The sequence below is a fragment of the Rhipicephalus sanguineus genome, chromosome 7 (genome assembly GCF_013339695.2).
Source record: "Rhipicephalus sanguineus isolate Rsan-2018 chromosome 7, BIME_Rsan_1.4, whole genome shotgun sequence".
Classification (NCBI taxonomy): Eukaryota; Metazoa; Arthropoda; class Arachnida; order Ixodida; family Ixodidae; genus Rhipicephalus; species Rhipicephalus sanguineus.
In genome coordinates, this window is record NC_051182.1 from 99,388,769 (window position 1) to 99,404,027 (window position 15,259).

The 15,259-nt window shown below is 46.1% G+C and overlaps 1 protein-coding gene across 1 annotated transcript in view; it reads left to right on the forward strand.

Annotated features, from left to right (window-relative positions):
• The window catches only part of LOC119399662 (cytochrome P450 3A11), a 38,324-nt gene extending 33,987 nt beyond the window's left edge, over positions 1-4,337 (forward strand). Inside the window, exons 12-15 of the mRNA XM_037666478.2 lie at positions 1,215-1,355; positions 1,950-2,115; positions 3,729-3,832; positions 4,215-4,337. Of these exons, the coding sequence (XP_037522406.1) occupies positions 1,215-1,355; positions 1,950-2,115; positions 3,729-3,815 (394 nt within the window). The 3' untranslated portion in view covers positions 3,816-3,832; positions 4,215-4,337. The remainder of the gene's footprint in view (positions 1-1,214; positions 1,356-1,949; positions 2,116-3,728; positions 3,833-4,214) is intronic.
• Positions 4,338-15,259: the final 10,922 nt, after the last annotated feature.

Below are 15,259 nucleotides of genomic sequence, written 5' to 3' on the forward strand. Positions count from 1 at the left end.
AAAACAGACTAAACAGTAGAACCGTCCATATTGGTGGTGCAGTGGTTACGTTGCTTGGCTGCTGACCCAAAGGTCGCGGGTTCGATCCCGGCCGCGGCGACCACATTTTGATGGAGGCAAAATGCTAGAGGCTCGTGTACTGCGCGACGTCAGTGCACGTTAAAGAACACCAGATGGTCGAAATTTTCGAAGCCCTCCACTATGGCGTGCCTCATAATCATATCGTGGCTTTGGCACGGTAAACACCAGATGTCATTATTAACCCTTTCTCTACTACCTCATATCAGAGTTTTGGGAAGTTGAACCCCTACAATTATTATTGACCCTCTCCCTACCAAGTTTTTCGGTCGAAAACGATACAAAAATGCCCGTTCTTTTATTTGCCTTTTTCATTCTACGTGTCTCGAAACAACTAAAGTAATTATTCAAAGGTGCATTTATTCGCAAGAAACAGACAAAATATTGTGTTGTGAAAATATGCAGAGGATTTGCTTCACTGCACTGCACCACGGAAAGTGCCCTAACTTCTCCAGTTTTCGGTGCAGAAATTGTCTCTTTGAAGTTAAAAAAATAAAGCGCAGGGACAAGCAAGTCCGTGAAAGCAAACCTTGGACGCACCGGTGGGCTTTTGTACGCATCTAACGGTGTCCAGTGCCGGTACGTCGAGATGCGGTCGTCGTTTGAATCCGATGATTTAGAAAAACTATGCTTCTTTGTGCAGTGCCGCACTCGCAGGAGAACTGAAATTCTTCTTTATTTCAGAAAACTTCGGCAAACGAGCAAATTTTTGTTCTTTTTTCCTGAACAGACCTGTTGCCGGCACACGTGCGAGTTTTCGCACAGAGGAGGACGCCATTTTCTAATTCCTGTTTCCAGAATCAAGTCCTTTCTCGACCAAAATTTATGCTTTGAGTGCATATTTTAAAATTTTTTACTGTGCCATTTGTTGAGGCCAAAGAGAACACAGCAAAATGAATCGGGCTGGCTTAAATGCGGCACCCCCGAACACTTGTTTTAGGGTGGACGAGCCCAGCCCGTCTTTGGTGGGAGTGGTACAAACCGTGTGGACGATCTCAGCCCATCTTCAATAGGGAAAGGGTTAAACAATAGAACTCGTAATATAGATGACGCCTAACAAATTATGCGAATGTTCAAAATAAATGCTGAAGTGGAAATCGGGAACACTTTCTCAACATGTACATCACTTGCAACAGGTTCATTACCAGGAAGTGCGAGCAGGAGTATGAATACCAGGGCATCAAGATTCCCAGTGGGATGTCGATCTTGGTGCCGGCTTTTCAAATGCACCATGACCCTAAACTGTGGAACGACCCAGAGGCGTTCATTCCTGAGAGGTGAGACATTTATCCGCACGAGTGGAGAAAGATTTCCTGCTTGAATGACTTCGACACTTCTGTTTGTATTGGGTGTGAAGTTTAGCCTAGTGCTTAGAAGAAATTTTATGTGCATTTATTTAGTTCTCTGCAGGTAGTATTCACGTTTGAATTGAATTAAATTTATTCTGCAACAACAACGTTATCAGCATGACCAGCGGAATACCCTAGGGACTAGAAACCATTGGAACAGAAAAGCTCGGAGAATGGCAGAATGGCATCAGTCCGAGCGAGTGCTAGTAAACAAGTATGCTCTTTTGCTGTCACCATTTCTGTAAGAAAAGGGATGGCAGTTAATTCTTCGTAAAGCTCAGCATAGAAGTTCGTGCCTAAAACAATATACTGATAGTAATGATGAACCTTTAGGGAAGAACGGATTGATTGAAAGCCTATTAAGGAAGTGGGGCAATATTGTTAGCCTTTTTAAGTTTGTGACACTACTTTAAAATAAAATTGGTGTATTGAATGATATGAAACAAAGCTGCTTGGCACACTACACACTAGCAGGGACTGCGTAAATTTCTTGCTGTTACGTATTCTCATTTTTTACCACAGGTTTAGCTCGGAGAACAGGAGCAAAATAGAACCGATGGCTTACCAGGCATACGGCAATGGGCCACGCAATTGCGTAGCCATGCGGTTTGCTCAGCTAGTGCTGAAATTTACTTTGGCAAAGCTGCTTTCAAGGTATGAGCTTGTACTGGCTCCTAACAAGCACAAGGTAGGCTTTTCCACATCTGTGGGCATCTCACTAGCTACTAAGCTTATTGAAGCTTTGCTTAGTTAGTAGATTCATTGGAAAACCATCTGTGTGTCTGTTTTGTGATTATTCATTCATTCAGGTTATGACCTACTTGCACTAACTATTAAGGAACAACTGATTTGTTGCACTGAAAAAAAATAAAAGTGGCGAACCTTGCACTAAGTCGTGCTAGGCTTGAAACACCGAAGCTGGATGATTCTGAAGTCTAATCTGGTTGCTTCTAGGTTGTTGCTAGACTTTAGCTAGGTGATGCCAGGTTGTTTTTAGGTTGCTTCTCAGTGCAGAGAGCTTTGAGTTAAACCACAGACAGTCAAAGACACGACACGGATGTCCAAACTCCAGAGACAGAAACTCCCGCTGAAACAGAGCGTTCGCACGTCTCGTAGGTCTACGGGCACGTCGTCATTCGCGTAGGGCTTCCATCGCTTCGGGTTTTCCGTCACGCAAAGTCTGCACATTAACTTCAAGGTGCTAAACAGGCGAGAAAAAAGTTGTTCACTTACACGCACACAAAAGAAGAATGTTCACTTTCTAAGGAGGGCCTATGCTATAAATGAATTTTGGACATATTAAGTGTTTTCTTGTTACGTGAACATTTCCTCGAAGTCTTTTACCCATTTTGTTCAAAATTTCCTTTTTGCGTTCTACCGTTATGAGAACCATGATAACGGCCCTTGCAATAAGTATTTATGCATGAAATTTGGCTTGCTGTTTATTATTACATTAGCCTGTGCAATGAAGCAGGACAACCGAAAATGGTTAGTAAACTTTTAAACTGTAAGCAACTTGAAAATTAATTTTGCCAGAAATTCTGCCGGCCATTTCTCTGGCAAAAAAATTATCATCACGTGTACGTGGGGGTGTTGACGGTGGCGGTGCGTAATAAAGGATGGGTTCAGAGCACATTTGAGCTTAAGACACGGGGGTCTTAAGCAGTGGTCACTTATTGAACGAAGTCACGAATGACGAAAATTGCGGCTTTTACACTGCTGCTATGCAAAGTAGGTGCTGGATTTACGTACTCATCAAGAAAATGAAAATGCATTGATGTAACAGACACCTGTTGATTGTTTTCTTCATACTTTCGATAATTCGTCATTCAGTTAATTTGGGCATTGCTTCCGTTCCCTTGAAACCCAAATTATCTAGCTTTTGCTGTATGAGAAAAAAAAAAAGTTTTTCTCTTTAGTGTTCCTCTAAATACAACTGGTTAAAAACCTTACCCCTCAAGCTAAAGCTGGCAGGGCTAGGCAGACCAAGTACTGCTGCATTAACGACACAAAACATCTTCTTGCATTCGTGCATTACAAGTCTAGGACACCTCAACAAGAACTGCTGCTGTGGTAAAAACTTTAGCACCTTCATAAGTCACTTTGGACACCTTGCTTGTTCTTTGTCTTACTTTTGTTGTTATCCTTGTCTAATACACCAAGTTTCACCTGTCATGCTAGTCTTGCGCTGTAAATTTTGCTGTACTTTGATAGAGGGCTTGTCCTTAAAAGTTTGACTGCACTCATATCTAATCTGAAGCCACATGGAAAGTTATGTGACAGTGGTCGTTGGGAATACAGGGTGACCTGAAGATAGGCTCATCATTCACGTTGGCTTATCCATTGGATGGTGTGTGGCTGAAGTTGCAAGAAGTGCGTGGAAGCTAATCGATGCCAACCTGTCTGTAAGTATATTGTCTTTGTAATACCGATGTATCAGCTGGAAGCTGAAGAAATGCGCACGAGTAAGGATACACTGTAAAGTGGTTGTAATAAAGAAGGTAAAAAAAGTTTGAAAGCACCACTGTGACTTGGAGCGCTGCAAAGTGATCCCTGTGTGCATAGTTCCAGACTGTTGGTGCACGACTATTTTGTTGATGTAGAGCACCATGGCTCATTATGTTGATTCTCCAGACTGATAAAGGCATAATGAATGAAATGGCAGCAATGTCACATAATATTTTCCTGATGAATTGGATTAAATTGCTCCTCATAAGCCATACTTCGGAAGTTCTTTTAATTGTGAAGAAGAAATGTATTTCATGCTGTATTTGTTTTATTTTTCAGATCTGGAAACAGTCAGTATCTTGCAATGTGATTACATGGGAAGAAGGTGGCAACTTAGAATTTCCTTGTTTCACAGTGATGGGAAATTTTAATAAATACCACTTTTGGAGCAGTCTAAGGGCAATATATTTTCGAGAATGTTCATATTCCTACTTTAGAAGACACTTGCAGTTCAACTAGAAAAGCACGAAAAAAATGTGAAATACCACAGAATTTGGCAGCTGTAGATAAGTCGGCAAGTTTTTTTTAATGTAGCCTTTGAACAGAAAACACGTGCGTGAGCATTGGCAATGCTTAACCAACAAAAATGTAGCTATTCCAATTCTTTTCTTTTTTGTTTGTGCTATACCTTTATATGGAAGTTTTACTTTGAAAGTGGTGCAGAATGATTGTTTAATTTTGAACACATTACACTGACCCTTGGAGGGTACAACTGTTTGATCATGAAATGTTTGCACTGTTTGAACATTTACGAGGTATTTACGACAGTCTCCGACACTTGCAATTGGTACCAGCAGATGTGACAAAATCCCTGTGGAAATGCAAAGACCGTGGCTGACCCAAGCATTCTTTCCGAGATTTGAATAGGATTTGTAATTTAACTTGCACTTGAAGGGGGCAAAAGACCAGTATGTCGTGCTGTCTGGTGGACAATGTAGCGATTTGGGCAAGTTTGTAGAGCATCATAAAACAGAGCGCACACACAAATACAAAATAGAAAGAAACTGACGACACCAGCACAGACTATAAACTGAAATTTTTATTCAACACAGCAACATATATCGATACAGCAGATCATCATTTGATCATATGCATCACATGTAACATATGCATATATAGGCCTAGTGCGCTGCAGCTTTGAACCGAACAGGCAGCGCCACCTGACGCCCGCGGCTGAAAAGTTAGGATTGTCGTTTGTTGCTCCCGGGCGCGCAGTCACGGTAGAAACGCAGGGCTCCTCGCCGAAAGGACGTAAAAACGTCGCAGTAGTCCGGTACTTTTTCGTACTTCTGCGTGCATGGCTGGCACAAAAGCTGTAGGAACACCGTTCGCAAGCAACTAGCTTTAAAATTCTGCGGGTTACCTCAGAAGTCGGACGAAAATGAAAGACAACTCTACCGCAGCTGTGCGGGGCTGCGTAAGCAACGCCTCGATTTCCGTACATAAGTGTCCCCATTTTCGTGCGTTTTTTTTTCGCCTTTTATTATTTATTTTAAATGTATACACAAGCTTACAAGGTCACAAAGAAATAGGAAGATAACAGGCTGACAACGGCCACCTAGAGGGGCAATGTGCCTGTCTGCGTCTTCTGCTCTCACGCGTGATTTCTTGCCAGCCAGAGCGGCGAGCAGGGGTAGCCGGTGCGGAATCAGACACAAATTTGCCGCGTTTTCTTCGCTGAGAACGAAAACAGTTCGGTATGGCTCAGCACACGTAGAGCACTGAAAAATCAAAAGCTCACCTCCACTCGTTCGGCGTAGTCCTCGGTTTTCGATTGCACTCTGCATTTCCCAATAATGTCGGAAGATTCCATCGCGCACATCAATTCTTGTTTCAGACCACACACTGACCACTCGCGTGCAACTTCGTACCAAGCGACCAAGAACTCCTTTTGAAACACACGTTATTACAATTTCAATCCTACGGAAACCGCAGAACAACAGACGATCGTCGCGTCTTGTCCTCACGTTCACGCGCGGGCTGGCGCCCGTGGCTGGCGATGCGCTTCCCTAGCAGACACGAACTGATGGGCGCTCGCTTGCAGTCTCACTGTCTGTAAAGTGTGTGCGCTCGCTCGCCTGTGTGTGTGCGTGCGTTGTGAGCGTGTTTGTGTGTGGGTGTGGGGGGGGGGGGGGGTCTACTGTTCCCAAGAGACGGAAAAGAACTTGTTTCCGGCGCAAACAGCTGTGTTTTGTCGGCTTTTTCTTTTTTTGTTGTTGGTAGGGCTCGCAGTTCGGTTTTCAGCGAAAAGAATGACTGAGAGGGGCCTGTCTTCCGCGAATGGCTTGAGGCGAATAGGGGACGAAGTTTTTTTGAATGCTTACATTAACAAGAGTCGTTGCATGCTGGTTTTTCGGCAGCTTTAAACGGCTGTAGTTTGAGAGGTTTTTCAGACAGGAAGAAAAACATAAATAAAGCTAAGTTAGCACAGCGTATTTACACACGCAGACAGAAAAAAAAAGAACTACGGCGGCCGTTCTTGGAGAACAGCGGCCGCCGCATCCGTAGCCGCCGCCTTGAAACATACAGTCGGGCCCGTAGGCGACAATCCAAACAGTGCGCCGCTAGCCCGATAGAGGGCGAGAGCAGTAGCGCCACCATACCAGCTCACGAGGTCTATAGGCTACAAACTGGTGACGGTATCCGCAACTTCAACAAGAACATCATATCCCAAGTGCCATCTAAAAGGTTAATCTCTTTTTCTAGGAGATTAAGTGAGGTCTGGCTGATAAAACCCTTCCCTCCTTTTTGATGTGAAAAGCTTCAATAATTTACCTGACGGTGTGATATTGATGTATGTACAAAACACTTATCAGTGAGGACAGGATAACATTTGCACTTCCTGCAATGGGCAGCCAGGTAAGCATGCTCATTTTTCTTTAGAGTCGTTCTGTGTTCTCTGAGCGTCGGCCCATTTGGCCTATGCAAGAGGCACCACATGACAAAGGAATTTTTTGTAAACTATGTTCGTGGTATAAGGAACAAACCGTCATCTTCACGACTAATGCCGCACCTTCCTCGTCTTTTGTTACCTTTACCCTCAGACGTTCTTTGCACAGCTGCGCATGTGCTACTGGTCTTAAAGGGGCCCTGCAACACTTTTTCGGCATGGTCAGAAAACGCTGCCGATCGGTAATAGAGGCTCCCGAGAACACGCGAGCCAAACATAGCGCAGCACGCGACCTAGGATTTACAATAAATTCGCAGTCAGCTAAAAAAAGCTCTTCCTCTTCTCTCGACAAAAAAATTATGCTTATGGCGTCACACGCAGGTTCCACGCCATTGGCTGATTTGAACATGGCGCGTTCAGTAGTTACTGCGGCCGCTGCGAGAGGCCGCCACTCGCCCGCGCGCGCGGTCGCATGGAAAGTACGCCACGCGAAGAAAAAACGCCAGGGCTGCGCTGAAATCGCAGCACAGTCACAGCGAAAGCTGGAAGAGCGGCGTTTCTAGAGCCCGTTGTAAGCTCTCTTGGGGCTACAATAGAAGTACACTAGAATGGTACCCACTACGCCATAAATCACAATTTTTGTGAAGTTGGGAAGCACCTACTGAGACATTATTCGTCATTCTGCGGAGAAGCGAGGCACCAGCTACACGTCTGTAAGGCATTATGTGCACTTTGTTGACGCAACGACTGATGACGATGAAGAATTATGGCTCAGCCCTTTGTAATGGGTTGGAAGCTTTAAACGGCCCACAAGTTATGCAGTTCGCATTGGGTGACGCCCGGTCGCTATTTCCCTCTCCCGTCATGCTGTATAACATACGTTGACGTGGGAGACAGACGGGGGAGGGCGAAGACCTTTACTGAGACCCCGACGAAATGTATCATGCGCTTATGGGCTTCCTTGGCAACCCAACCAATACACTTGCAAGGAACCCACTACGCTCTAAATCATGGTAATTTTACTGAGACCCCGAGAAAATGGATCATGCGCTTATGGGCTTCCTTGGCAACCAACACAAGTGCACTTGCGAGGAAACCACTACGCTATAAATCATTGTAGTTTTCGAGAAGTAGGGCAGCAGGCACTGTGCCATTTTTCGTCATTCTACGGAGAGCCGTGGTACCTGCTAAACACATGTGAGGCATGATGCGCACTTTGTTGATGCTGTGCCTGATGACGACGAAGACTTATGGCAGGACCCTTTGTAATGGGTTGGAAGCATTCAACAACCTACTCGTTGCGCAATTCGCATTGTGTGACGCCTGGTTAAAGAATTCGCGTTGTGCGACGCTTGGTGCTTATTTTACTCTTCTACCACGCTATATTGCATTTGCTAATGTGGTTCCTTCCCGACATGAAGCCTGTATAGGACCTTTTTGCAAAGCAGTGTCAAGCACCGGTATGGCCGGCTCAGAGGTCTAATACTGGACTCCCACGCAGAGGCCCCAGGTTCGAACCTCGTTCCATCCTGGAATTTTTTTCTTATTTAGTTTTTTTTCTTATTTCGAGCGATACTGGTTACGGACACCGGCGGCGGCGGACAACTACGGCGCGAAAACGGCCGGTGAAATGATCTCATAACAGCTTTCGCTGTTAAAGAAAATGTGCTCAAGGTCAGGAGGCGTGCGTGACGTACCTTCTTCCCCCGTGCCATCCCCCCTGCTTAGCTTCCAGCGCTTTTGTCGGGGCGAGAAAAGACAGAAAGCAATTACATAGCGTGCGACAAATCTCTAACTCCGCTCGTACTGGACGGATTCTAAATTTTTGCGGTGTTCGATTCGTGAGGCAATAAGTTCCCTTAGTGAAGTCATTTCATGCTACTTGGGAAAGTGTTGCAGGGCCCCTTTAAAATGCGCAGAGAAGGTAGCAAAGCGTTTTGGGGTTAAAGGCTATTCTGAGTGACCGCGGAAAAATCGGTTGTTTTTGGGTAGTCCAAGAAATATTTTTTTCCTGCCATATGAATGATGCTAAAGTGTAGGGTATCAAATGATAGAGAAAGGATTGGTCTTTCCAACAGTATTAATTTAAAACAACTGATTTATTAAAGATTAAAAAATTAACAAAAGAAATAAAAATGTAACAAGGATAAAAAAACCAATGGTACTCTCGAAAGGTAAACAAAAAACAACGAAATATACGTTTTGAACACAAAGCCCTTACAGAATAACACAGCAAATATAAGCTCTCTAAGTACAAAAAGTGCCTATCATGCTACCGCGCGAAGCAGTTTCTCGACGCGGTGAAACAATAGATGACTTCACATGTTTGGCAGAAAACATTTTTAACACGAAAGTGTTTTATGCCGGGGTCCACCAAGACTTCAGTGACGTATTTCCGTCACGGAAATGACGTCGAAAAAATTTACACGACCAGATGGCAAAGAAAAAAAACGTTCCGTCAACGGGCATGGAACCCATGACCGCTCGGTCCGCAACAACAGGTGCCGGGCACGCTAACCACTGCGCCACGGTCACAGACTGTAGAGACTTTACAAACGCGCCTTTTATATCTACCACTCTGCCAGTCGGCGGGGTGGTGTTGCCCTCTGGGAGCGGTAGGGTAAAGTAATTTGTCATTACTACGGCCTCCGCGATTAGCACCTGCAACGCGTTACACGACCGTCCCATTCGGCGCGTTTTCAATAGAAGTTCAATTTTGTCAATGCCTTAGCACACCGAGAGGTGGCGACATTAGCCTAAGCGTCGTAAAAGCGTCGGCCTGGCTCATAGCTTCACGCTAATCCAAACCAAAAATAGACACTTTTAGTTGGGCGTACGTAACGAGCCTACGTACGCAGCACGGCCACGGGAGAGAAGTGCGCATGCGCAGTACGTAACGTATCTATTCCAGGGATGCGCGCGTACGCCCGTAGCAAGACGCTGCGTACGTAACGCAACGCTTACTACGTTGCGTTCTCGCGAGATCTCGAACAAACCAGAAACGAGAGCCCATGGCGGCTGCAGTGGCGTTCGACGCAGACAGCAATAGTGAACCCGATGCAAGTCGTGTGTACTCCACATTGAAAGGCCATGTTTCCATGCCAGACAAGGTACAATCAAGCGGCACGTTCCGGCGTCCTGACCAGTGGGAAGACATAGCCTGGCGTCTCCCAGAAATCCTCAAGCAACCGTCTTCGACAGGTTGTGTGCGCGAACGCGCTATCTCTTTCTGTCAGGCCTCTCGGCGAATGACGCCGTAAAAAAAAAGAACGTGAGCTTGGCTCTTACTTTTATTCATGCCGCAACATAACGCACATTGAGCGTTGTGCGAGCTTTGATTCCTTGAAAGTACTGCTAGTAGATCAGAAAGTCAAGAATGCCTGCAATACGACCAGTTGCTGTAAGGTATACGCTAAGCCTCATTCACAGCCGCGCTAGATAGAACGCTGTGTTCGATCCAGTGCGGCCGTAGTCCATCAAACGCCATTCTTCCATAGTGTACCCAGCTTCAAAGCTGTGTGCACATAGTAATGTTCAACGTTTGCGGCAAAGGTCAACGCGCGCAACCAATGCAGCCAGGGACGACGCCAAAAATGCACACAGCGAACGCCGCGGCTTCACATGTATGCCAGTGGCCATTACCCAGGCCATCGGGAGGTCCTGCGTGCAGATCACAGAGGCCACGTTACTCCTGGGACCTAGCATTCTTCTGACGTCGGTGGCGCTGATAAGCATGCGAAAACACTCACATCTCGCGTACGACTAATCTATATGAGTGAAACGCATCAGGGTACGTTAAACTAAAACTGTTGTAGCACGCTTCGCTTGCAGCGTACGCAACGTATTGTGCGCAGCGTACGCAACTTCTGCGTACGCCCAACTAAAAGTGTCTAATACCTCTGCGACGCGCGCCTGCCTCACCTGGGTGTAACAACGCGTTCCCCGTGCACGCGCTTGCCCCGAGAAAAATCGCGGCCGGGCTACCGGGGCGGCACGACGCGCTTTGCGTTTCCCTCTAGTGCGGCGGTGGTCAATCACATTTTAACATGCCGCAGGATGGCGACCAAGTTCTGCGTCCAATATGCGACGCTCTTCTGGCTATCACACCTCGTTCTCTGATTACGCTTTCACCGATAACTACTACAGCTACCACAAGGGTTTGTTTAATCATTTAACATGGACGTTAGTCGTCGGGATGGAGATGTACCACCAATCATCAAAGTGGGTGCATACACGTTAAACGGTGCCATTAGCTGCCAGACATCAATATACATTGTGCAAACTCTCTTATATCAATGTATAGTAAACATTCAGTTACTTCTGTAAGGGCACGCTTTACTTTCCTGTTATTCCGATTCCTATGACGGATCGAGGGATCAACCATGCTTTTTTTACTTCTCAACTTTCCTTTCTTCGTAGCATAGTTTGCAGTTCTGGTATTCTTCAAGATTTTTTAATTGGTGCCGGGCACCCTAAGGTGCTTTCCCGTGCATGCGTTGAAATGAACAGTGTACCCAGTTTCCGAATCTGCCAAAAACCATAATTTGTATCCCCATTTGACCACTTTGTACCTCATGTACTGCCCAATACCAGACTGTCCTTTAGATTTCACCATTTTCTCATCCACGAAGTGTTTCCGGCGGGGTTGAATAAATAGCGCGGATGAATCGTTCATGCGTTGCAGTAGAGAAGACACGCGTTGAAACTTCCTGTGGGATGCGACGGTCGTCTTCTCCAGATCAGAGAAACTCAAGACAAGCAGCGCGCTGAACCTTGGTGGCATCACTGACGGTGGAAGAAGGCCTGGAAATGTGTGCCGTCGACTCCTATAGCAATGCAGGCGCGGTACTTGGACCATTCCCGTGTACACCAGAAGGCCGACGAACGTGCGCAACTCCTCAGTGACCTCCCTCCAGGATCGGTCCCTCTCATTGTGCGTTGGCTTTCCGAAAATATGCATCCACGCATACTTATTTGTGTGGTTGCAATCTCTGTGACTACTTCTGCGGTAAAAAACAACACGGAGAAGCCACCACGCGGCACTCCGGAGCGCTAGGTCAAGGTCCACTCCGCGCTGTCTTCGAGGAGAGAACTCCAGTTTCTTCACCCGGCGTCAAATACGCCCCCTCCCTCCGAACGAAGTTGACACCTTGCAGATAAGAGATGTGACCTTGTGTGCGCCGGTTATGTTTACATGAACTCGCGGCAGCGATAAAACGGCCCGAGGAGAGGGTGAAACTTACCGGCGGATACCTGCGGATGTTTCGGGGCGGTTTGACGCACTATCGCCGTTTGTACTAAAGTTCGACGATAAGTCGTCTTCCGTGTCCGTGCTGCTACCACCATCCAGAGATTGACGCTCAGATTAATCGGAATCCGTCGAAATTCGCCGTCTTCGTGGAGCATCCGCCAGCGACGTCGACGCCATAATCGAAACAACGAGCGCCGACCTTCCCGACTGCGAATGAGCTGTAAAAATCGCCCCGCAGCGGAAAAAAGAAACACATTAGGCGAAACTGATGGCGTTAGCTGTCCAGAAGCGCTCAGAGAGCGCCAATATATGAACTTGAAGTCATCGTTAGCATAGTAGCATATGCAGTTACTGTGTATGCTCCCTTAACATATACAGTAACTACGGTCCCTCGTACAATAACACTATTCAAAAATAAAGCATATATTCTTAAAACGAAATGGCCGCCGTGACAAGATGTGTGTCCTCCCATATGATTTTCCTGGATTTACGCCACTGCCTACCCATACAGTTTCCTCAATAATTTGTGCAATGCAAAGTTGGCAACCTTTCAGTGATATATTTTCGAAAGCATAGCCAGTCTAACATTGTGTGCAACTGATTGCAGTATCCAGTTTTCATTCTGCTTCACGCAGGGAAGTCTCTTACGGTGGAGGAAGCAATTGAGCTTCCACGGACAAAAATTGTTGCAGGCATGCCCAGTACCCACATCTGCTGCTCGAGTGCCGTTAGCAAGTCGATATATAATGGATATTCACTTGAGTTTGTTTGTGATAGAGAGTATGCGTTTGTAGGCTCTGACCTTTGTGGTTGTTTGTAAGGCAGCAACAACGTCGCATAAAAAAAATAAAAGTACTTTTTATTTTCTTAAACGACAGTCTTTCAGTGGTCAGTGGGAAACATATATGTCCCACCTTTTCAGATACACTCATAGGGCAGCAGGACACATATGCCCCACTTTTTTCTCAAAAACCCTTTACAATAGACAGCTCAAATTTTGTACATATATATTATAAGAAGCCGATAGAAATGACAATGCCGCCCTCAACAGATGGCGTGCGTTGTTCATAACATTAAGCCCCATAAAGGGTTAAGCAATTAAACAGAAGACAAAAAATAGTGTGACTTAATTACGCCACGCAATAGTCGGCAACATGCGTTTGTTCGCATCGTCATAGAGTGCGTGGCATATTTTTAAACGCTGACGAAAGTTAGCTGGAGTACCCTGTGTATACAGAGCTTGCATGAACGGCGGCGGCGGGGTAGGCGGCCATTTTGTTGTCATAGCCAGTCGAGCCGGCGATCGGGAAGCGCGTGCAGTAGCAGCTCCAACTAGTTTAAAAAGTCCGCCCTTGTGCGGTTAACGCAACGCTATCTGTCCTGCCACTTTTTTTGTTGTTGATGTTTTTGCTCAAGACAAGACTTGACAGAGTGGAATATGCCTCCCACTGGATAAAATGTTTCGGGAAGGCAACTTGCCTTAGTGAAGCCTCTTTTCGAATAAACTGATTTCGGGTGATGTTTTTGTTCAAAAGAATTACGAATTGGGTATGTGAAAATTGCCTTCATGAAACACCAGCTGAAAAGCATGCACATGGTTAAGAAGGGATGACACGGCGCTTGTATCGTCCCTTTTGCTGGCCAACAGTTAAGAATCCTGTTCTTTATACGGCACCATGTTCAAAATCCTATTCGCTACATGATGTTAAGCACGAAATTCAGGTTAATCCAAGAGTCGTTGTGAACACTCGATCATGCCATATGAAGGAGCCAAAAACGCCTTAAAAACACCACAGCTAGATTTATCGCATATGTCGAATAATCTCATTTCAGCCAGAAGTTTGTACTGCTACTCTTGCGTACACGTGCAGCATATAGATTGTTCAAAATAGCCATCAAATATGCACAGGTAGGCAGCCAGCATAATAAAAGGTGGATTGCTTGCAGGATGTAGCAAGTCAGTGCACCTAAGCGATGACATGTGGATTTTCTTCCCTGTACGCAGCTGCGGTCTATTAGCGTGTTTCCTTATTTGAAACTTCCGATGCAGTCTCCTACAGTCGTTGCCACTTATTTCCAAATAGCCAACATTCCTAGCGTGTTTTTCAAAAGGGGATACTCTTTATTCCCCTAGTGTGACTCTACTGAGCGTTCGTGATTAAAGTTTAGTACAATAGCAACCTACGTCTGTAATAGCTGCGGAGCCTATTTGCAATATAAATGTCGACAACCGGATCACTGCTACGTATAATTATTTCTTTCTATCGCATTTCGCAATGCTCCCTCCTTACTTCTTCATTCCTCCATGCCGGCAATTGACTTTCACCCACAGCGCTCTCGAGTATATAGTTTGAGCTCGTCCTCTTCCATCGCCCGGCAGTCGCCGATCTTGGTAAGAATGGATTAGCACTGAGATCGGCTGCTTCTGCACTGGTCGTCGACTGGACTCGAGCCTCCCGTAACCGGATGGCACCCTGTACCCGCGGCTGGGGATTATCTTCTCGTAGCTTGCGTTTAGATTCCCTGCCCCAGCTTCACACTTTAGGATTAGCTGCTTGGTACTGGACCTTCGCTTGTGCTTCTGTAGCCCGAACCTCAGGATCAGCCAGCCGTTGTCTTTTCGTTTCGACGTCCGCCTGTCGAACTTCTGGAGCGGTCCGGCGTTGTCTTTGTTCTTGTGCGATGGCAAAACCCTCATCTGCGGATTGGCTCACTCCCTTCTGCCTTTGTCTCCGGAGGCAAAGCGAGCGATCCTTTTCATCCTTTGCCTTCTTCTGCGCCTCAGCTGCGGGTAAGGAGGGGGATCTGCCAAGCGCCAGCGCAGGCGCGCAGTTCCTTTCATCACGTTTAGTGGTCCTGCGGTAAGTATCGGTGCTTGCCCAATTTCTGTGGCGTATACGAGCTATGAGTTTTCGGGTACCACGACAGCCGCACCGACGGCGACAAGAGTCGGACAGTACAAGCGTCACTTGAGAAACGGCATAAATTAGTTTTTTGGTTCTATGATTGCTGGCACATCTGCCAGCTGTTTAGCGAGGTGGCGGCGGGCCACCATTACCATCTGTACTGAGCAGATCTGTCGAACCCAGTGATGAAGGCGTAGAAAGTTTCGTTTCAATAGAGAAATTATTGTGCCCTCGAATGGGCTCCATTTTATGCGGGATGGTAGTCGATGGTCTTAAC